General features: G+C 46.0%; 1 protein-coding gene across 3 annotated transcripts; it reads right to left on the bottom strand.

The window, feature by feature from the left end:
* Nucleotides 1-212: 212 nt before the first annotated feature.
* On the bottom strand, nt 213-24,038 carry LOC133119631 (potassium voltage-gated channel subfamily H member 1-like). Of its 3 annotated transcripts, XM_061230088.1 has the most exons (12): nt 23,732-24,038; nt 21,583-21,609; nt 20,732-20,855; nt 19,268-19,374; nt 18,842-18,970; nt 16,679-16,797; nt 11,977-12,369; nt 10,582-11,011; nt 6,699-6,898; nt 6,275-6,527; nt 5,425-5,621; nt 213-2,259 (listed from the first exon to the last, which is right to left on the bottom strand). In XM_061230088.1, exons 1-12 carry the CDS (start codon nt 23,802-23,804, stop codon nt 1,318-1,320), a joined length of 2,994 nt encoding a protein of 997 aa, XP_061086072.1. In that variant the 5' UTR covers nt 23,805-24,038; the 3' UTR covers nt 213-1,317. The 3 variants fall into 3 exon arrangements, with proteins under 3 accessions (XP_061086072.1, XP_061086073.1, XP_061086074.1); XM_061230089.1 differs by lacking the exon at nt 21,583-21,609; XM_061230090.1 differs by lacking the exons at nt 21,583-21,609; nt 23,732-24,038 and adding an exon at nt 19,934-20,010 and having other exon boundaries at nt 20,732-20,811.
* Nucleotides 24,039-24,462: the final 424 nt, after the last annotated feature.

The raw sequence follows: 24,462 nt of genomic DNA, 5'->3' as shown, positions 1-24,462 counted from the left end.
GTAAAGAGAACAATAAATCACAACCCAAATACTCAGCTCAAATATAAAACAGTTTATTGCAATTATTTTGCATTTTCACAAATATGTTTACTTGTGCTTGTGTGAAACAGTTGAGTGAAACAGTTGCAGTTGCAGGTTTCAGTACAGGAATGTCATAATGTGTGTACATCAGATGGTGTCAGACCAGAATGCCCCCCCCCCCCCCCGGAGACACATCAGCGGATCTGCAGTCATTTCCTGTAGATCAGGCATTATTAATGTGATTTAATATAAAACCCACATCCTAAAACATTTTAAAATATCTGACAGTAATTAGTCATTTTCATCATTTGCATTGTTCTAACATCTAATTAAAAATAAAGTAACCTTGACAGCATATCCTGTCACCTTTGCATAAATGAGCCTGAGCTCCAATCTGAATGAACAGTGTTTCTGTGTGTTTCTAAAGCTCCAATCTGAATGAACAGTGTTTCTGTGTGTTTCTAAAGCTCCAATCTGAATGAACAGTGTTTCTGTGTGTTTCTAAAGCTCCAATCTGAATTAACAGTGTTTTGCGAACAGTTTACCCAGCAGGTTAATTAGCAGCGCTTAACAGTCTTGAAAAGCATTATTGTTTTTTGTGTTTAGGACGTGATATGCCATTTTTGATGGTGTAAATATGCAGACGAAACATTAGGGTTAGGGTGAATGTGGCTGCCTGTACCTCTAACACAGCGCTAGGAGAGAATCTAATGATATTACAGGGGGAAACACGCAACACGTAACAGCAACTATCTGGGACCAAAGCGTAGAGGAGGGGGATGTTTATGAAGGTGCACAGATCCTCAATATGTCACTAAATGCGTGATCCTAGGCACAAGCTCATCATGTCTCCACAGAGTCTGAAACACAGGCAACAGATGAATCACAGCTTCACTGAATAAGACAGGAACTAATTGAAATCATAAAAAAGGAATAAACTAGGAATTTATCCTTCAGGACAAATGAAATCAGTTGCTGGGACAAATTGTCCCAACAGATATATTATTGATTAATAAAAAAATATAACTTTGTTTGATCACGTGCTCATTCCCTAGATATTTGAAACACATTACAAAAAATAACATAATTATATAAAATTACAATTTATTTTTTGAATGTTGGTGAAATTAGAGGTTTTACTGAAAATGATCAGTGATTATTGGTGCCTAAAGGGTTAATATATTTAGACCCAGGTGCAGTGACTGACAGTTTCAAAAGGAAGCTGGTTCTTCCCAGGTTTGTCTCTGCCTGGTCTGTGGGCAGCATCAGCCCCTGGTGGAGTGGAGCCTCCCAGCTTTAGGAGGCGATGTCGTCCTGGTCAGACTGAGGGGAGGGGGGCTGAGAGGTCTCCGCCTGGGAGGGTCTCCCAGCCTGCAGCAGGCCGAGCACCAGGGCGAGCTGGCTCTCTAGCGCCCCCATGCGGGCACTGAGGGAGCCCACATCCTGTCGCAGCTCCTGCCTCAGCTCTACCATCGCGGCCTGGAGCGAGACCTCAGGGACGGGGCAGCTATGGGGCAAGAGCTCAGGGATGGGGCAGCTATGGGGCAGGAGCTCAGGGATGGGGCAGCTATGGGGCAAAATCTCAGGCATGGGGCAGCTATGGGGCAGAATCTCAGAGACGGGGCAGCTATGGGGCAGGAGCTCAGGAACAGGGCTGAATTGGGTGTCTGGGTCCTGGGGAGACCGCGCCCCCCCACCCACCCCCACACTGTCTAGCCGCTGGTCGCTCTGGGTCAGGCCGCTGTCGCACGAGTCGGTCTTCTTCAGCGACGTCTCCTGGGGGGTCTTTCTTTCCGCCAACATCTCCATGGACTCCGCCTTTGACACCTGGCTCCAGCCCCCTCCCTTCCCCACGTTGTCACGGAAACGAGCCCAGCCCTTCCCCCTGGGGGGGTCACTGGACCTGGGGAGGTTGGAGGGGGCGGGGCCATCCAGATTGACATGGGCGGAGCCTCTGGAGTGGATGGGCGTGGCTGGGCTCTCAGTTACCGTGACAACGCTGGTGCTGGCGATGACCTTATTGACTGAATTCTGCCCCACGCAGTCGATGCCCCTCTCCAGATCAGACTCCCCCTGATTGGCTCGTTCGGCGGCAAGCCGCGCCTCCCTCTGCTCGCGGAAGCGCTGGAACAGCCGGCGGACGGGGTGGTCGGGTGGCAGGTTCAGCGGAGCCTCGTTCTTCCTCCTCAATCGCTCCTCTTCCTCACGCTTCACATCACTGATCTTCCGGAACACAATCTGTAAAAGAGACACTGCTGATTTTAAACATACTGCTGCAGAACCAGCTCTCTCTCAGTGCACATCAATACAGCTCCTCACTCTCCTCTTCATTCACTCAACAAATTCTCTCTCAAGGAGAACCTTCACCGTCAGATTTATCTTCCTGTGAATGTACCTGCAATGGAACAGCCTTAGTCCATTCCCAATGAAGGAGGGTGTGGACACCGCAGGCCACTAGATTTATGACTACCACAGTATCTGTGTGAAAATACTATGGTGAAAAACAGCTGGAGGGGTTGAGTAAGGCGGGAGTAAAACAGCTGGAGGGGCTGAGTAAGGTGGGAGTAAAACAGCTGGAGGGGCTGAGTAAGGTGGGAGTAAAACAGCTGGAGGGGCTGAGTAAGGTGGGAGTAAAACAGCTGGAGGGTTTGAGTAAGGTGGGAGTAAAACAGCTGGAGGGTTTGAGTAAGGTGGAAGTAAAACAGCTGGAGGGGCTGAGTAAGGTGGGAGTAAAACAGCACTGTACAATTGACACACACTCACACACACACTCACACTCACACTCACACTCACACACTCACAGCGATTGGCTGCCATGCAAGGCACCAACCAGCTCGTCAGGAGCAATTGGGTGTTAGATGTCCTGACACTTCAACACACCTAGGGTGGGATTGAACTGGCAACCCTCCGACTGCCAAATGACTGCTCTTACCTCCTGAGCCAATGCCAGTTTTGAAAATGATCTTCGCGCTGTCACTTTAAGAAACAGAGCGCGTGGATTATGATTATCCTTAACCACAATTTCATGATCAGGATTTAGCATGGCAACTATGACAACACCAAATGTGCTTGGCTGCAGAGAGTCTGTGCAGGGTTAGGGTTAGATGTTCATTCTCTGATTGGTTCAGCAAGAAGGAGGCTAGGGTGTGTAATGCTCATCCCAGGTAACGATTGATTGAAAAATGAAACGCCTACAATGAACAAATCTAAAATCGTGATTTGCAGAATAATCCAGGCAGAACACTACAGAGGAGAACTGGGGGGAAAGTGCACACTGATGGCCCAACTCTCATGCGTCCTGTTTCCTCTTCTGCAGCAGTCTGACCAACACAGACCGGACATGTTACTCAACTCTGTAATTTTTGACAAAATCATCTTCAGTAGCTTGTGAAACACATCAGCAAATTAACATTCTGTCACACAGCACAGTGTCATTCAGAGAAACAAAGCCTTCAGACTTTATATCTTTCTTTACAGGCTTTATTTCTTTACAGGCTTTATATATTTCTTTACAGGGCACTGTTTACAGACCCAGGGTGGGGTGTCATCATCACCTTTAAAATGCCATCATTCCACATACGTATGTATTCTGCCCCAAGAAATGCAAGCAAAGCACAGCACAAATTAGTAAATTCAGTTTAATGTAATAATATTTCGTAAATTATTTGTATTGACAGAATATCTATTCCTAGATGATAACATCAGGTGACATCAGGTGACTATTTAGGTGACATTTAAAAAGCTGAAGCAAAGACTGATTTTCAGAAAAAGGAACTAAAAAAAATGAAGTGAAATTTTCTAATTACCCAACCACCAGCCTTTAGTGGAACTAATGCAATATCGGAACCCTTAAAAGCTTCTGAAAACAAAAAAAAAACACATGAAAGGGCTTCTGTAAAAAAGGCCAGTGAAACTCAGGACAGACATGGTGTGGGAATTGTTGAGCTGAGTTAGGGTTAGGGTTAGGGTTGGCATCCTGTAACTCAAAGCTACAGGATGCCAAAGAGGAAGAGACACAATCCCCGGGGTAATCCATCATGCTTATCACGCCTCAGTGAAATAAAGATGACAGAGCTGAGTAACCTGTCCTGTCAGTCCCAAACTAGGCTTCATTACCTCAGTCTTTTATACACACTTTATTGGGTCTCTATTATACTTATTGGTCTTCTGCTGCTGTAGCCTATCCACTTAATTGTTTGACATGTTGTGTGTTCAGAGATGCTCTTCTGCATACCACTGTTGTCATGTGTGGTTATTACATCTTTTGACCAGTCTGGCCATTCTCCTCTGACCTCTCACATTAACAAGGCATTTCTGTCTGCAGAACTGCTGCTCACTGGATGTTTTTTTTGTTTTTTCACACCATTTTCTGCAAACTCTAAACACTGTGAAAAGCCCTGGATCAGTAGGGATCAGTGGTTAGGGTTAGGGTTAGGGTTAGAGCTATGCAAACAAACCTGTCTGGCACCAACGATCATTCCTTGGTCAAAGTCACTTAGATCACATTTCTGCCCCATTCTGACATTTGGTCTGAAAAACAACTGAACTTCTTGACCATGTCTGCATACTGGCTGATTAGATTTTTTGGGGAAAAAATGGTGGCCACCCTATGGTGTCAAACATCTTGCAAAGGATCAGTGATCAATCAGTGTGAACAGATCCATGAGAGCATCAATACTGCTTCATGCAGCATACTCAAACCCTACTGAAGCCCACTTACTGTTTGCAAGGCAATTGCTTCAAACGGAAATGAAATGTTTTATTTCAGCTCCAAACTAAAACCTTGCTTGAGTAAATTCCTATATTACGTTGACACAACCGATCTCCTGTTGCGCAGTACTCTTTGGAGCAGAACTGGCACATATTGAAGCTTGTGTGGAGCAACATAGGATGGATGAGAAGTCATCTTTACAATCATCACAACCACACAATAGCATAGGCTATATGCCTGTATTGTAAGTAATTGCGGGGAGAATGAATAATGGCTCTGTTCACATGCGCTGGAACATCTTTACATGTGGAGCTACATCAGGTGAATCTGCCAAAGACCATTTCACTATTCAGAGCAGACTAGCAAATGATGCAGTGTGGTAGCTTTGTGGGCCAGTTGTATTGTATGTCAAGCACATGAGAGACAGGGCAGTCCATAAGTATGTGGACGGGGATATGATTTGTGCTGTTCCAGCTCTGTATATATGCACCCTAACCCTAATCCTCACACAACCCTAAACTACTGGAACACTTGAGACTCTGTATGCCTGTGTCTGAGCTGGGACAGACACACAGACAGATGGACAGACCAACAGACAGATAGGGGAACAGACACACTGCACATGGGGGACTGACTGACAGACAGACAGACAGACAGACAGACAGACAGACAGACGGACAGGCCTCTCTTACCCTCTTGCGCAGGTTGTAGGTGAGTAGCAGGGTGCGGGAGAAGTGGTTGGAGAAGGCCACGTAGAACTCCAGCACCTTCTGCAGGGCCGAGCGGCGGATGACGTGGAGATCGCAGTAGGTCAGGGCGCGCACGTTAGCGCAGGCCTGCGCCAGGGTCACCTCCTTCCAGAACACGTCCCCAAACACATCCCCCTTTCCTGGGAGAGAAACACCAGGGTGTAGCCCTTCATTTGGGCTTATGTGAAGCAACACACAATGGAGTATAAAATGGGTGTCTGTGTGTGCAGGTGCATGTATGGTGCAGGTGCACAACATTGATTTTAAAAACATAATTTTGGATTTTGTGAATGTGATTGATAAAATTGATATTTTTAAGCATATTTGTAGACACTGCTTTGAGTTCCTGGAGGTAAAAACAGCCCTCAATCTATAGTACTACCAGAATAGCCAACAGCAAGGGAGGAGTGAGTCTACTGGATTTTCAAATCATAAGTGAAAATGAAGATTGGAGAGTGGAGATATTTCAGTAAACATCACACAAAGGGACTGTGCCCCAGAAGTCTCTAAAGATGGAGGCTGCAAATAAAATAAACAATAAAGAAATTGTGTACTGCACATGAATAATGTATGAACTACTAGTATCTAGATTATTAAACAATTAAACAAACCATTTTTCTTCACACAGAAAGTAAACTAGAAACAACCTGGTTCAAATTCTGCCCATCATAGCTTATTTTGACACTTGGGTCTAACTGTTAGAGTAATTTTTCTGAAAATAAATCATTACAGTGGACTGGCCTTTGTCACAGCCTGGGCCATGGCAGCCATGGAGGCCCCAATACTCACTCACCCAAAATGGCCACCACTTCATCATCCTGGATCACCTCTAAGGACCCGGACACCACGAAGCACAGGCTGTCCACGCTCTCGCCTGCGTGGAAGATGAGGTCCCCGGGGGCACTGTGAACCGTCTGAAACTCCATGGCTAGGGCTCGAAGACACCCGTCGCTGGCAAGCCGAAACGCAGGGTGCTCCTTAAACACCTTCCTGTTCAGGTGCACACAGATGTCCGCCCGCATGTCCTTAGGACAGATCTGCAGCACCTGAGAGCGGGGGAGAGAGTTACCGTTAGGGTCAACATTGTACAGATTTTGACTCAGTCGTTAGTTAACTGCATTCATTAATGTTACACACATTTATTTAAACCCTTATCACACCCTTATTTAAACAAACACATCTGAGTTCCTGCAGGTTTGTGTGCTATACTTTTATACCTTTTCTGTGTCGATGCCGCGGGTCATGGACCAGGTGGAGACAATGTAGTCCATGACTCTCTCGCTCAGGCCGCTGGGCACCTGGTACAGCTTGAGGAAGTCGCGCACGCTGTTTAGCATCTCGTGGTACCTGTTGGTGTTGGCGTACATCTGCTGGAAGATGGTGGTGACGTTACCAAAGATCGTAGCGTACAGTAGAGCTGCAGGAAAGACACAGACAGCAATTATGAAAATCCTGTCAATGATTGAAACAAAAACATTCAAAACTACATCAAGGATTGGCACATTGGTGACTGACTGAAAAACACAGACACACCGAAAGAGAACAGCAGAGACACTGAAAAACACAGACACACTGAGAGAGAACAGCACAGACACTGAAAAACACAGACACACTGAGAGAGAACAGCACAGACACCGAAAAACACAGACACACTGAGGGAGAACAGCACAGACACTGAAAAACACAGACACACTGAGAGTGAGCAGCACTGACACTGAAAAACACAGACACACTGAGAGAGAACAGCAGAGACACTGAAAAACACAGACACGCTGAGAGAGAACAGCACAGACACTGAAAAACACAGACACACTGAGAGAGAGCAGCACTGACACTGAAAAACACAGACACACTGAGAGAGAGCAGCACTGACACTGAAAAACACAGACACACTGAGAGAAAGTAGCACTGACACCCATTAGTGGCCCTCATACTGTGGTTATGTCCCAAACACACACACAGACACACTCACACACACACACAGACACACAGACACACTCGCACACCCTCTCTCTCACACACACAGACACACACATACACACACACAGACCCTCTCTCACACACACACACACTCATACACATACATACACTCACGCACCCTCTCTCTCTCACACACACACACACACACACACACAGAGATACACACTCTCACAGACACACTCAAACAGAGACACACACACACTCACACACACAGACACGCACACACACACACTCACACACCCTCTCTCACACACACACACACACACTCACACACACACACACACACACACACACAGACACACACTCTCACAGACATACACTCACACAGACACACACACAGACACTCACCACACATACACACACACAGACACACACACACATTCACACACACACACACACACACACACTCGCACACCCTCTCTCTCACACACACAGACACACACATACACACACACAGACAGGCACACACACACACTCACACACCCTCTCTCACACACACACACACACACACACACACAAACACAGACACTCACCACACATACACACATTAGTGGCCCTCATACTGTAGTTATGTCCCCAACACACACACAGACACAGACACACACTCTCACAGACATACACTCACACAGACACACACACACTCACACACACACACACACACGCACACACACACACTCACACACCCTCTCTCACACACACAGACACACACACAGACAGACACTCACCACACACACACACACACACACACACACAGACACACACAGACACACACACACAGACACACACTCTCACAGACATACACTCACACACCCTCTCTCACACACACAGACACACACACAGACAGACACTCACCACACACACACACACACACACACACACACAGACACACACAGACACTCACCACACACACACACTCACACACACACACACACACACACACACACACACACAGATACACACACACTCACACACACACAGATACACACACACTCACACACACACAGACACACACACACAGATACACACACCCTCTCTCACACACACACACACACACACACAGACACACACAGACATTCACCACACATACACACACACATTCACACACTCACACACACACAGACACACACACACAGATACACACACCCTCTCTTACACACACACACACACACACACACACACACACAGACACTCACCACACATATACACACACATATTTCTCTCTCATTGCCACTGGGAAAATATAGATTTTTTATTCATAATCTGTCTGCCATCAGCTCAGGGGTTTCCCCAGGGAGAGAGGGAGAGAGAAGATGGCTCACAGGAGACTGCCTCCATAGTTGCTGGTCAATAGGACCTGGGAACTACAATAGCACTTTGTGCTCAACTAAGCGATGATTTTTCACACATTATTTTTCATGAATTCCAGTGACTGCCCAGCCTGAAACACTGAGTCAGAATGATTGACACAAATGCATTGAATTGCTGTCAAAACAAACTTTGCTGGAGACGTTGTGCTCTGTGCCTGCAAGTAATGAGCATTTCCATTCATTGTATTCAGATTCTTTCAGAAACAGAATCTTTAAGCAGCACCTCGAGTCTGGGCTGTGCCTCACAGATGATCCCTCATGAATATAACTGCAGTCTGTGATGTTTGTGTTTCTGGAAGCTTCTCCTCACAAAACCAGGCCGGAGAAAAATCAGAGAGAGAGAGAGATGGAGAGATCAGAGAGAGAGGGATGGAGTTTGATTGTTTTTATTGTAATGGTAAATGGTTGGCATTTATATAACGCCTTTTTCCAAAGCGCTGTACAATTGATGCTTCTCATTCACCCATTCATACACACTTACACACCAACAGTGATTGGCTGCCATGCAAGACACCGACCAACTCATCAGGAGCATTTGGGGGTTAGGTGTCTTGCTCAGGGACACAGCCCGGGCAGGGGATCGAACCGGCAACCCTCCGACTGCCAGACGACTGCTCTTACTGCCTGAGCCATGTCGCCCCTATATTGTGTTGTTGATGGTGGGAGGAAACCGGAGTTCCCAGAGGAAACCCACGCAGACATGCAAACTGAGCACAGAGAGGCCCTGGCCGATTCAAACCCAGGACCTCCTTGCTGTGAGGCGGCAGTGCTACCCACTGCACCATCCGTGCTGCCTCTTATATAATTAATTCATTAAAAAAGAGCGCACATTTTGTTTTATGAAATTATGAGCCAAGTGGGGCTGAATGTCCTGTTCTGTTGTAGTGTTCTTATGTTTCTCTGGGTGAGAAAGTGAAGCATAAATAGGGTAGAGAAGAGCTGGTTCCCCTTCCTGACCCGACCCGACCCGACCAGAGCCCCAGAAACAGCACATCAATGATGCCTGGTGCTGAACATCTGAACACGTTGCTGTTTCATCTCCATTATGTTGTTAAAACAGGTAGTTATTTATGTAAAACATGTTACTGTAGTTTCACCTTCATTGTATTTTTGAAACAGGCCACCTGGGATGGGGCTGCCATGGTAACACCATGTTAAATGAGTTGTACACTAATACAAAGTATTTGTGAGATGTCAAAATCTCTGCTGCCCTACATGTGGTCATCATTCTTTTAGTCCCAACCAGCTTTCCAACTAAACATACATCCTTGGGCAAACTCAGTTTAAATTATAAAGCACATTTTAATTATTAACTGTTACACAAAGCAACACAATTGTTAAACCGGTTGAATTGTTGAAAATCTAAATGACACTCTCTATCAGGAACCATGCCAAGCAAAGTGAGTGTTCTTTTTCATGCCTCTTCTTTGTAATTACATGTACATTTTTTGTTACACTTTTCACTTCTCATTTCTCACTTATCAAATGTCTCAAAGCCTCAATTCCCTAGCCAACCACAAACCCAGGAGAGGAAAGGATGAGTCCTAGCCAATCACAATGTCAGGAGAGGAAAGGCTAAGGTAGGCCTAGCCAATCACAAATCAAGGAGAGGAAAAGGTGAAGTACTCCTAACCAATCACAATGCCAGGAAAGCAAAGGGCGAGGTAGTCTTAGCCAATCACAATAACAGGAGAGGAAAGGATGAGTCCTAACCAATCACAAAGCCAGGAGAGGAAAGGGGCGGGGTACTCACATCCAATCATCATCATGGCCACGGCAAAGATCTTCTCGCCGTCGCTGGTGGGGGCGATGTTTCCGAAGCCGATGCTGGTGAGGCTGGTCATGGTGAAGTACAGGGAGGTGATGTAGACAGACTCCTTCCTGGGCCCGCCCTCCCAGCGGCCTGAGCCGCTGGCGTTGAAGCGGTACGGAGACCCCGTGGCTTCGCCCAGCAGGTACAGCCAGCTGTCCATCCGCACCGCGTTGGCCTCCTCGTCGATGATCTCATAGTCTCCGATGCTGTACCAGATGCAGGCCAGCCAGTGAGCCGCCAGGCCGAACACACACACCAGCAGCACCAGCACGGCCGCCCCATACTCCAGGTAGTGGTCCAGCTTCCGAGCCACCCGCCCCAAACGCAGCAGGCGCACCACCTTCAGCGAGCTGAACAGGCTGCTGATGCCCTGGGGGGGGAACCAGGGAGGGGGGTGTCATCTGTATTAAACGTGATAACAACACAGCCTGTCACACCATGGCAGTACTGACACATTAATCAGGGAAAGTGGAGATTTATGCACCTTCTAGAGATGCTGGCTAGATTCTTGGTCCAAGTAAGATTAAAAAATGAAATCTAGCCAATACCGAGGGCAGCAAATGGAAAGGATATATCGCCAGCCAACATGAGCAAACGGGGTAGGGTTTGGGTTTGGGTTAGGGTTAGGGTTAGGGGTTAGGGGTTAGGGGTTAGGGGTTAGGTAAGTAAGAAATCTTTATTTCCCAAGTTGTCCCATATTAGGGCCTCTTGGGAAATAAAAGTTTGCACTGGCCATTCAGGGTACTGAAGCCTTTAAGTAGGAAGAATTTGGTCCCTCTTGTGTCGGTGCTCTATGTGCGTTGGTTCAGTCCTCTTGGAAATAAAGTGCTAAGTTTGAGAATCCAGTGTTTCTCTAACCTGCGTCTCTCCATACTGCGTGTCCAGTTATTATTTGTTTGAAGGCCCAATATTTCTATTGCTGTTAGGGTTAGGGTTAGGGTTAGGGTTAATGGGCATTGCTGTAACCTGAATCATATTTTAATCATATATGAATCATACCCTGAAATTCCTTCACTGAGAACAGCAAATGAAAAATCAGTTTTCTCCAATATTCAGAATAAATTGCTTCTTTTGTATGATTGTACATTTCAATTAGAATAGTTTTTCTTAATTCTCCATGGTCTGCATAAATATTTTAATTGTATTTTTTAAAAACAATTTCTGGCATAAAAAGAGTTAAAGCAGTTTTTGACCAAAGTCAAACCCGAGTATGACGCAGTTCTGATTAAAGGGAGGGAGTGTGACGCAGTTCTGATTAAAGGGAGGGAGTGTGACGCAGTTCTGATTAAAGGGAGGGAGTGTGACGCAGTTCTGATTAAAGGGAGGGAGTCTGACCTCGTCCACATTCTCGAAGGCGTTGATGACATCATAAGGCAGGCAAGACAGCAGGTCTATGACGAACCAGGTCTTCAGGTAGTTCATGCGGATGAGCTTGGGGTCAGAGATCACCTCCCCGGCAGGGCCTACGAACGTGGTGTGGAAGTTGAGCACGATGTCCACCAGGAAGATGACATCCACGATGCTGTCCACCACCAGCCAGGTCACGTTGTTCTGCTTGGTCTTGAAGGACACATTGTAGGGCACCATGATGGCCGTGTAGAAGGTCAGGATGAGGATCACCCAGTCCCAGGTGGTCTTGAAGGTGCAGTAGTGCAGGATGATGTGAGGGGGTGTCTTTGGGGCCTCCTGCTTGTACTGAGGGAGGATGTCTGAGCCCAGCTGCAGCACCTGTGGGGTGGGGGAAACGTCTTTAGGTCTTTATGGAGCCCCAGGTGTGGAGTGTGACCTCGTGACCCACTCACACACCTGATCGACACCTCGTGACCCACTCACACACCTGATCGACACCTCGTGACCCACTCACACACCTGATCGACACCTTGTGACCCACTCACACACCTGATCGACACCTTGTGACCCACTCACACACCTGACCGACACCTCGTGACCCACTCACACACCTGATCGACACCTTGTGACCCACTCACACACCTGATCGACACCTCGTGACCCACTCACACACCTGATCGACACCTTGTGACCCACTCACACACCTGATCGACACCTTGTGACCCACTCACACACCTGATCGACACCTCGTGACCCACTCACACACCTGACCGAGGGCATTTTCTGCTCCTGGTTGCAACAAAAACCTTCTGGTAAGTGGGTCCCAAGGACTGGAGTTGAGAAACATTGCTATAGACATGGTAAAAGGTTGGCATTTATATAGCACCTTTATCCAAAGTGCTGTACAATTGATGCTTCTCATTCACTCATTCATACACACTCACACACCAACAGCGATTGGCTGCAATGCAAGGTCATCAGGAGCATTTGGGGGTTAGATATTAGGTGCTCAAGAACACTTAGACACACCCAGGCTGGGATTCGAACCGGCAACCCTCCGACTGCCAGACGGCCGCTCTTACCACCTGAGCCATTGTCACCCCATGACCATGACATGACCTTCTCACACAACTGTGGATTTATGGGAGGTTATCTGTGGCCCAGCACACTATTACATGGTTTCATATTGGTGTTTACACCTGTTTGGCTGCTACCTCTATATGTAATGATATGAATTACTGAAGGGACAAAATAAAAGCTATTTCAGTGAACAGCAATAAGTGAGTTGATATTTTACGGGACCCATCATGGGATATGTAATTCTCACTGGACACAGAAATATGATCCTGCAGTGCACTGTGATAAACAACCCATTTTGTGCTACTTTTTGCTTTCTTGCAGGCCTCTGGCAGAAATGCTGCTTTTCAGACAGTGTCTTAACGGCTTTAGAACAAGCTGTTCTACGGCTGCCGTCTAAACCCCCACTGAGCCAAAATCTGCTTAATTTCAGGGAAAAGACAACATTTCACACATTTATTCACGTAGTGAAAGTCACGCACTTATTCACATAGTAAAAGTCAGGCACTTATTCACATAGTGAAAGTCCTACGCTCATTCACATAATGAAAGTCACATGCTCATTCACATAGTAAAAGTCACATGCTCATTCGCATAGTGAAAGTTTGTGGGTAATAAGGGCGTTTACCTCAGCCAGGCGTGAGTGTTTGTTGGTAATAAGGGCGTTTACCTCAGCCAGGCGTGAGTGTTTGTGGGTAATAAGGGCGTTTACCTCAGCCAGGCGTGAGTGTTTGTGGGTAATAAGGGCGTTTACCTCAGCCAGGCGTGAGTGTTTGTGGGTGATAAGGGCGTTTACCTCAGCCAGGCGTGAGCGTTTGTGGGTAATAAGGGCGTTTACCTCAGCCAGGCGTGAGCGTTTGTGGGTAATAAGGGCGTTTACCTCAGCCAGGCGTGAGTGTTTGTGGGTGATAAGGGCGTTTACCTCAGCCAGGCGTGAGTGTTTGTGGGTAATAAGGGCATTTACCTCAGCCAGGCGTGAGTGTTTGTTGGTAATAAGGGCGTTTACCTCAGCCAGGCGTGAGTGTTTGTGGGTAATAAGGGCGTTTACCTCAGCCAGGCGTGAGTGTTTGTGGGTAATAAGGGCGTTTACCTCAGCCAGGCGTGAGTGTTTGTGGGTAATAAGGGCATTTACCTCAGCCAGGTGTGAGTGTTTGTGGGTAATAAGGGCGTTTACCTCACCCAGGCGTGAGTGTTTGTGGGTAATAAGGGCGTTTACCTCAGCCAGGCGTGAGTGTTTGTGGGTAATAAGGGCGTTTACCCCAGCCAGGCGTGAGTGTTTGTGGGTAATAAGGGCGTTTACCTCAGCCAGGCGTGAGTGTTTGTGGGTAATAAGGGCGTTTACCTCAGCCAGGCGTGAGTGTTTGTGGGTAATAAGGGCGTTTACCTCAGCCAGGCGTGAGTGTTTGTGGGTAATAAGGGCGTTTACCTCAGCCAGGCGTGAGTGTTTGTGGGTAATAAGGGCGTTTACCTCAGCCAGGCGTGAGTGTTTGTGGGTAATAAGGGCGTTTACCTCAGCCAGGCATGAGTGTTTGTGGGTAATAAGGGCGTTTACCTCAGCCAGGCGTGAGTGTTTGTGGGTAATAAGGGCGTTTACCTCAGCCAGGCGTGAGTGTTTGTGGGTAATAAGGGCGTTTACCTCAGCCAGGCGTGAGTGTTTGTGGGTAATAAGGGCGTTTACCTCAGCCAGGCGTGAGTGTTTGTTGGTAATAAGGGCGTTTACCTTAGCCAGGCGTGAGTGTTTGTGGGTAATAAGGGCGTTTACCTCAGCCAGGCGTGAGTGTTTGTGGGTAATAAGGGCGTTTACCTCAGCCAGGCGTGAGTGTTTGTGGGTAATAAGGGCGTTTACCTCAGCCAGGCGTGAGTGTTTGTGGGTAATAAGGGCGTTTACCTCAGCCAGGCGTGAGTGTTTGTGGGTAATAAGGGCGTTTACCTCAGCCAGGCGTGAGTGTTTGTGGGTAATAAGGGCGTTTACCTCAGCCAGGCGTGAGTGTTTGTGGGTAATAAGGGCGTTTACCTCAGCCAGGCGTGAGTGTTTGTGGGTAATAAGGGCGTTTACCTCAGCCAGGCGTGAGTGTTTGTGGGTAATAAGGGTGTTTACCTCAGCCAGGCGTGAGTGTTTGTGGGTAATAAGGGCGTTTACCTCAGCCAGGCGTGAGTGTTTGTGGGTAATAAGGGCGTTTACCTCAGCCAGGCGTGAGTGTTTGTGGGTAATAAGGGCGTTTACCTCAGCCAGGCGTGAGTGTTTGTGGGTAATAAGGGCGTTTACCTCAGCCAGGCGTGAGTGTTTGTGGGTAATAAGGGCGTTTACCTCAGCCAGGCGTGAGTGTTTGTGGGTAATAAGGGCGTTTACCTCAGCCAGGCGTGAGTGTTTGTGGGTAATAAGGGCGTTTACCTCAGCCAGGCGTGAGTGTTTGTGGGTAATAAGGGCGTTTACCTCAGCCAGGCGTGAGTGTTTGTGGGTAATAAGGGTGTTTACCTCAGCCAGGCGTGAGTGTTTGTGGGTAATAAGGGCGTTTACCTCAGCCAGGCGTGAGTGTTTGTGGGTAATAAGGGCGTTTACCTCAGCCAGGCGTGAGTGTTTGTGGGTAATAAGGGCGTTTACCTCAGCCAGGCGTGAGTGTTTGTGGGTAATAAGGGCGTTTACCTCAGCCAGGCGTGAGTGTTTGTGGGTAATAAGGGCGTTTACCTCAGCCAGGCGTGAGTGTTTGTGGGTAATAAGGGCGTTTACCTCAGCCAGGCGTGAGTGTTTGTGGGTAATAAGGGCGTTTACCTCAGCCAGGCGTGAGTGTTTGTGGGTAATAAGGGCGTTTACCTCAGCCAGGCGTGAGTGTTTGTGGGTAATAAGGGCGTTTACCTCAGCCAGGCGTGAGTGTTTGTGGGTAATAAGGGCGTTTACCTCAGCCAGGCGTGAGTGTTTGTGGGTAATAAGGGCGTTTACCTCAGCCAGGCGTGAGTGTTTGTGGGTAATAAGGGCGTTTACCTCAGCCAGGCGTGAGTGTTTGTGGGTAATAAGGGCGTTTACCTCAGCCAGGCGTGAGTGTTTGTGGGTAATAAGGGTGTTTACCTCAGCCAGGCGTGAGTGTTTGTGGGTAATAAGGGCGTTTACCTCAGCCAGGCGTGAGTGTTTGTGGGTAATAAGGGCGTTTACCTCAGCCAGGCGTGAGTGTTTGTGGGTAATAAGGGCGTTTACCTCAGCCAGGCGTGAGTGTTTGTGGGTAATAAGGGCGTTTACCTCAGCCAGGCGTGAGTGTTTGTGGGTAATAAGGGCGTTTACCTCAGCCAGGCGTGAGTGTTTGTGGGTAATAAGGGCGTTTACCTCAGCCAGGCGTGAGTGTTTGTGGGTAATAAGGGCGTTTACCTCAGCCAGGCGTGAGTGTTTGTGGGTAATAAGGGCGTTTACCTCAGCCAGGCGTGAGTGTTTGTGGGTAATAAGGGCGTTTACCTCAGCCAGGCGTGAGTGTTTGTGGGTAATAAGGGCGTTTACCTCAGCCAGGCGTGAGTGTTTGTGGGTAATAAGGGCGTTTACCTCAGCCAGGCGTGAGTGTTTGTGGGTAATAAGGGCGTTTACCTCAGCCAGGCGTGAGTGTTTGTGGGTAATAAGGGCGTTTACCTCAGCCAGGCGTGAGTGTTTGTGCACGTTCTCCCCGCGCTGGACGGCGGGAGCCAGCTGCTGCAGAACGCCTCGACTGCTTGTCAGCGCCCGGGTCAGACGGGCCAGTTTTCCCCAACCTGACCAATCACAACACAACCTTTATTACAGCAACCAACCACATCCAATCACAACACAGCCTTTATAACAGCAATCAATCGCATCCAATCACAACACAGCCTTTATAACAGCAATCAACCACATCCAATCACAACACAGCCTTTATAACATCAATCAACCACGTCCAATCACAACACAGCCTTTATAACAGCAACCAACCATGTTGAGTGTTGAGTGTTCATAACTCCACACACTTTATAGCCTGTATAACAACACACACAGCCTTTATAACAACACACAGTATAGCCTTCATAACAACACACACATTATAGCCTTTATACATACTGATGATCAAATTGGCCCTAGTCCTTATCTTTGTTGTACAAGTAGCAGTTGAAATTGTACTTCCCTCTAGGGTCTTTCAGTGCACTTATCCCTGGTTATGGGTATGCACTTTGCATTTTGTTGTACGTCGCTCTGGATAAGAGCATCTGCCAAATGCCATTAATGTAATGTAATCTATAACAACACACACAGTATAGCCTTTATAACAACACACACAGCCTTTATAACAACACACAGTATTGCCTTTATAACAACATACACAGTATAGCCTTAATAACAACACACACAGTATAGCCTTTATAACAACACACACAATATAGCTTTTATAACAACACACACAGTATAGCCTTTATAACAGCACACATTATAGCCTTTATAACAACACACACAGTATAGCCTTTATAACAGCACACATTATAGCCTTTATAACAACACACACAGTATAGCCTTCATAACAACACACACAGCCTTGATAACAACACACACATTATAGCCTTTATAACAACACACACAGCCTTTATAACAACACACACAATATAGCCTTTATAACAACACACACATTATAGCCTTTATAACAACACACACAGTATAGCCTTTATAACAATACACACAGTATAGCCTTTATAACAACACACACATTACAGCCTTTATAACAACACACAGTATAGCCTTTATAACAGTGGTCTCCAACCCTGGTCCTGGAGAGCTACAGGGTCTGCTGGTTTTTGTTGTTACTCTGCACTCAATTAATCAATTGGAGAAGTTGATTACACAGTTAACGCACCTCACCTGGATAAGTGGGTCTCAACAAGGTGCTGATTTAAGGTGAAAACAAAAACCAGCAGACCCAGTTGCTCTCCAGGACCAGGGTTGGAGACCACTGCTTTATAACAACACACAGTACAGCTGTTATAACAACAAACAACTACATTAGTTACCCCACTGAAAAGATGTTTGACTTAACAAGTTTGTCTTTTGTCTTAACAATGTTTGTCTTTTGAGTCTTGTAATATGACTTAAAATCTTTCTCAAGTAGAAAATATTAACTTAGAAGAATAAGTTACTGTTTACTTGACAAATAAAATTTTCTTGTTTCATTGGCAAAGCATAAAATGAATCAAAACTGTCTTACATCTTTGGGAATATTTTTTCAAATAAAGTCTCAACATGAGTACTAAAATACTTGTTGAGACTGACTTATCTTTTGTTTTTTTTGCAGTGCAGCGGACCAGACTTCATGATTAGTACAATGTTTTAATAATATGATAGTAATATGTTTGGTTCCATTGATATATTTATTTATTGACTTCTTTTTTATTTTTGGGCTGAGCATGTCCAATTCTGACTCCAATTTGGAATAGCCAATCATCTGCAATCACAGCCACACTCATGCACAAATCCCACTGCAGATTTAAATCCAGGTTTAGCCATCTACTTGTCCTGACACCACAGACTACAGCTGAGCTTGCAGAGTGGAGTCAGAGGACCATTCATATGCAGTCCAGGCAAACCCAAATCTACCAGTCCACTAACCGACTAAAGATTCCCTGGGTGACACAATCGCTACTGCCCAGCACTCTTGCCATAGAACTGCACTGTTGCTAAACTTCAATGATTGAGAAAGAGAATCTTTGTCCAGTCATGTCAAGCAACATTTACTAAGCATCCTCTTCTGATAGGCTAACATTTCACTGGCATGTTACACTTTGATGCACCAACCTTTGGATGACTCATCCTCGATGGGCTGCTTGAAGGCAGTGATGTCACTGAAGGTGCAGAGGAACAGCACCACCTTCTCCTGTTCGTTGCGAATGGGAGCGATTTTCACAAAGAACCACACGGGTGTCCCTGTGACAGAAAGGTCACCCTCCATGTTAGGGACATGGTCTAAATGATTTGTTTTGCTTCCTGGTTTATGGAATTAAGAATTGTTCTGAATCTTATTGGTTGTAAATTACAGAGGGAGATGAACATTTTCATGAATTAGGTTGAATTAGGAATATTAGTGGACACATTGTTGATTAAAAGTACAATAATTGAGCTGTTAATTTATTGCTTTGTTGTGGATTGCACAGTAAATGTACAATATATTGAAATAACTTTGAAAGCATTTGTCAGATGAACTCACAGCTAACAGTTACTTACTATTCTTCTTGTACATGAGAATTTCAAAGGAGTTTATCTCATAATTATCGAATGTTTGTCGAACCTTCTCAGTCGTTTCCTTATCTGTGAGCTCTCCATACATGAAGCTGGAAAATACAAAAGAGAAGCAGTGTAATAAGCAGACATTGCGTGTGTCTGTGTATCCGTCTGCATGTGTGTGTGTATGTGTGTGTGTCTGTTTATCCATCTGCATATGTGTGTGTATGTGGATGTGTGTGTGTATGTGTGTGTGTATATGTTTGGGTTTGGGGGGTGCTGGTTTGGGGTGCAGGTTTGGGTGGTGGTGGTTTGGGGAGCAGGTTTGAGGTTGGTCAAATCTATCTCATTGTTTGGTCAAATCCCTAGAAATCTGTCTTCTGACACCGGCAAAGAAACCACAACCATAACATATGCAATGGTCTGAGTCAGAGACATCTACTGCACCCTATCCATCACCCTGCGCCCAGAGCATTGCCCTGACAGGGCAAGGCAGGGCCATGAATCAGGTGTGTGTGCATCTACAGTGCTAGGAGCTGAAGAGGCAAGAGGTGGCATGCAACAGAAAGCAATTATGCAGGTTCATAACTCTACAGGGAACATCAGTGTGGAATCACCATGACGTTTTATTATCTGAAACCATGATCTAGCAGGACTGTATGGATTCACCTGGACCAGAATCAGAATGAGTCTCCCTGCAGGAATACACTCTTCTGGGCTGTTTGTGTTCTACAGCTCGGAGGCTTCTGGGTGTAAAGGCGTGTGGGTCAGGTGTGCTTTGCAAAACCTGCATTAACAAATTAGCCTACATCATGCGGCTTTGCCATTTTTACCTTTGTTTAAAGCACTTAGTGGTTCCTTACTGTGCTATGGTGCTACGCTAATAAAGTGTATTATTAAAATGTTAAAGAGGCTTGGCCCACACACACACAAACACACACACATTATATTACGTGTTATTTGGCTGACGCTGTTATCCAAGGAACTTACAGTTGATTAAGCAGGAGACAATCCCCCTTGGAGCAATGCAGGGTTAAGGACCTTGCTCAAGGGCCCAACGGCTGTGTGGATCTTAATGGCTACACTGGGGATCGGGAACCACCGACGATGTGGATCCCAGTCATGCACTTTAACCACAGTGCTACTGGCCGCCCCACACACACACACACACACATACACACATACACACACACACACACACACACACACACACTCACACTTACACTCACACACACACATACACATACACACACATACACACGCACACATACGCAGACACGCACACACGCATACACACATACACACACACACACACACACACAGACTGACCTTTGGAAACTGTCAGTGAGATCTTATGAGTAATGTAGCTGGACATTTGTACAGTGAAACAACATATTAGCATGGTCCCACAGGGACTGAGCCACAACATGACGCTGGATGAACTGGTGGGGGAGGAGACAGTGGTACCTGCAGGTGCAGCTCTTCTGCATGACCTCGGCCCGGTGGAAGCCCGACAGCTTGCAGAATCCATCATTACTGTACACAATGGGCCAGTCCACAATCTGAGCATTCCCCAGGACAAAGTTTGTGTCTGTTGAGAAGAAATAAGACATGGAAACACAGGAGGGATTAAGATCCATGCAACACACATTACACAGACCTACACACACTAGACACACCTGCACACACACACGCATACAAAACACACCTACACACATACTAGGCACATCTGCACAGAGTAAACACACCTGCAAACATACACACACACTAGGCACACCTGCACACACACCCGACACACACCTACACACACTAGGCACACCTGCACACACACACACACACACACAAAACACATCTACACACACTAAACACAAACACACACACACTGAATACACCTAAACTCATAGGTACACCTGTTTGAAGGTGAGGGTAGTTTCTACTCACTGAAGGTCAGTAAGCAGGTAAAAGCAGGCTGATCTCCAGGTGCTTACTGAGATTTAACATGAGTGAAAGGCTGAGCTTGAACTAAAGAAATTAAACTGGTCATAAGACCTAGATTCAACAAAACTTTGGACAGGTGGTACATGTATTATTATTCTACTGACAACACACCCTGTGTACACCTGTCTGTCTGAGACAACACACATTGTGTACACCTGTCTGTCTGAGACAACAAACACTGTGTACATCTGTCTGTCTGAGACAACCCGTACTGTACACCTGTCTATCTATGAAGCAATACACACTGTGTACACCTGTCTGTCTGAGACAACATATACAGTGTACACCTGTTTATCTATGAGAGAACACACTCTGCATACCTGTCTGTCTATGAGATAAGGTCCAAACTGAAAATGTAAAAGAACAATGGTTAAAGCAAGGAAAGCAGCACTATTAAAAGGCAGCAAATAGCGTCCCCATCCATTTCCTCCCCAAGCAGTGTCTTGTCCTCAGTTTGGAGAAATTTAAGAAAGTGCAACCACTTTAACATGCAGTAATTGTGACTGAGAAAGCAAAAAGGGTAACGTTTAGGACAGACTGCTGCAGACGTCTGCATAAAGCGCATATGATATGGATATTACAGTGTGAAAACTACCATATTTACAAGTTTCTGGTTTGACTGGGGGAGTCTTTGTTTTGACTCTGCCCATAATCTTGTGTGTGTGACTCTGCTCTTAGCCTTGTGTGTGACTCTGCTCTTAGTCTTGTGTGTGTGACTCTGCCCTTAGTCTTGTGTGTGTGACTCTGCCCTTAGTCTTGTGTGTGTGACTCTGCCCTTAGTCTTGTGTGTGTGACTCTGCTCTTAGTCTTGTGTGTGTGACTCTGCCCTTAATCTTGTGTGTGTGACTCTGCCCTTAGTCTCGTGTGTGTGACTCTGCCCTTAGTCTTGTGTGTGTGACTCTGCTCTTAGTCTTGTGTGCGTGACTCTGCCCTTAGTCTTGTGTGTGTGACTCTGCCCTTAGTCTTGTGTGTGTGACTCTGCCCTTAGTCTTGTGTGTGTGACTCTGCCCTTAGTCTTGTGTGTGACTCTGCCCTTAGTCTTGTGTGTGTGACTCTGCTCTTAGTCTTGTGTGTGTGACTCTGCCCTTAGTCTTGTGAGTGAGTGAGGGTGGGAGGGTCACGTCCCCAGGACTCTAGTCTGCCCCTAGTAGAATGAGTCTGGTGTGTTGGGTGGTTTTAACATTGATAGCAGGATTGGAGGCACCTGTGGGTAACCCTAAATGAAGACTCCTGGGTGAAGGAACTTGAGGAGAACAGCTACCATCAGGGTTCCATTCTGCCCATGTTGTTTGTTTTGGTCCTTTTGTTAATAAATTCATCTATTTTTATGAATTTTGTTTTCCCATTTTGTGTTGCGACAAGCCAAGGGGGCTGGTCATAACAACAGGAATAAGCATTCTCACTGTTTTTATCTCAAAGCCTTTAGTGAAGTAACCGCATCTGTCCGTTCTCTCACTTTGATAACACACTTAAGTGTTAAGTAAGTCCAGCCAAATATGACCCGAGAGTCATTTAAAGATTAACTGCTTTTTCCAGAAAACCAAAAAATATATGTCAACAGAACACACTCAGCGATCTGCAAGTGATGAAGAACCCCTTACTTAATTTAGCTGACCATTTATGATGCATATGCTGATGGTACGGGAATTGTGAACACGCTATTAAAAAGCTGCTATGATTAACGTTCAATTAAGTCACCCCGAAGCCCGCATTAAAATATTTTTTAAATAAGTTCATATTCGATTCTCTATTAAAGTACGTCTACGCATCCGCGCGCACGGTAAATAAGGACACACACACTAAGGGCAGTAACAGCTTTTCATTGTTGGTTAAATTATTTAATCCAAGCAGCCTACGCAAGGATATCATATGCATTTAAAAGCACTATAAACCTGAAGTTTTTCATTTACGAGTGTAGATGTATTTTTTGTCATCCAAGTAACTGCTATAATTTCTTAAGATAAAGGAAAACTATAACGTATCCTCGTGATCACACAGCTACAAAGGAATATTGATCATATTAACAATAACCGTGCTCATCATATATAGCCTTAAATTATATACACCGTGTTTCAACATTAGTCAGCATTTAGATTATTAGTAATTCATTCATTCCGAGAATCTTACGAAGCGTGTGTATTTATATCCAGTGTTAATAGAGAATTCACAATAAATACGCAGTCATATGGATGCCCCAGGAAGTAATTAACTAAACTAAACCTAAAATAAAATATTTAATTTGTGCTGCTTAAAATATTTCATCCCTGTGCGGAAAATAACTTATTTCAGATAGATAAACTCGTGTCTTAAAGGGAGGCAGTGTGCGATACTTAAGGATGCTTTATTGACTCAAAAAATCTAAGCTCATCTGAGATATTACCCTATTTTCCGAATAAATACTAGCGGGGACTCGTCGTCATCGTTGTCAATATCAATTTGCGAAAAGGGTTAAATATATATTATTCTTACCGTTTGAGCGCCGGACAATATTCTCAAGAAAAGTGTTCTGAGGGGCTACGAGTCCCCTCCGTCCACCGGCCATCCTGGCTCGTCATTCAGACGGAGAAGGTTCAGTCCGTGAGGATGTTGCACCTGTCCGCGGGGCGACAGAGGCGTGCCGTCTCACGGTCTCCAAAATGGGATTAAGGTGCAGAGTTCTCTAGACGCCTCTCTGCGCCGGAGACGGCGCTCCCCCTGCCGAGGACTAGCGCAAAACCTGCATCTTCCACCGGGTACCAAGAGGACGGCCACACATGCTGACTTACCCCAGTCTCACACAGACGCATTTCCATCTGCTGGCCAAAAAAAGTAACTGCGCTCAAAAACTAAATTTTGCGTGATGTCGGTTCTGTTTTTACCGTTTCCTACACGGTCACGCGTTCGTACTAAGTCTACTTATATGTTTGTCAAATACCACGCTGTGTTATTAACATGCGCTTGATACATATAATATATGGAACAATGGGACGAAATATGGGTAAACGCTAAAAGAGGTGGGCTATCTATTACCTGGAGCCGATTGGGTAATTAGGTATCTAGAGCCACAAGACTTCATGAACAAGAAACCTGTTTGATTAACGTGTGTTTCAGTCCTTACCCTGAGTATGTGACTGGAGGCAAGTGGTTAATGGAACCTGATTACGTGTGTGAACAGATTATACGATAAGGTGCGCCTGCTGGGCACAGGGTCTCTCTAAACC

Source organism: Conger conger, chromosome 2 (genome assembly GCF_963514075.1).
Source record: "Conger conger chromosome 2, fConCon1.1, whole genome shotgun sequence".
Lineage (NCBI taxonomy): Eukaryota > Metazoa > Chordata > Actinopteri > Anguilliformes > Congridae > Conger > Conger conger.
The sequence above is the reverse complement of the archived record's forward strand: the minus strand, read 5'-3'. Positions and strand labels throughout refer to the sequence as shown.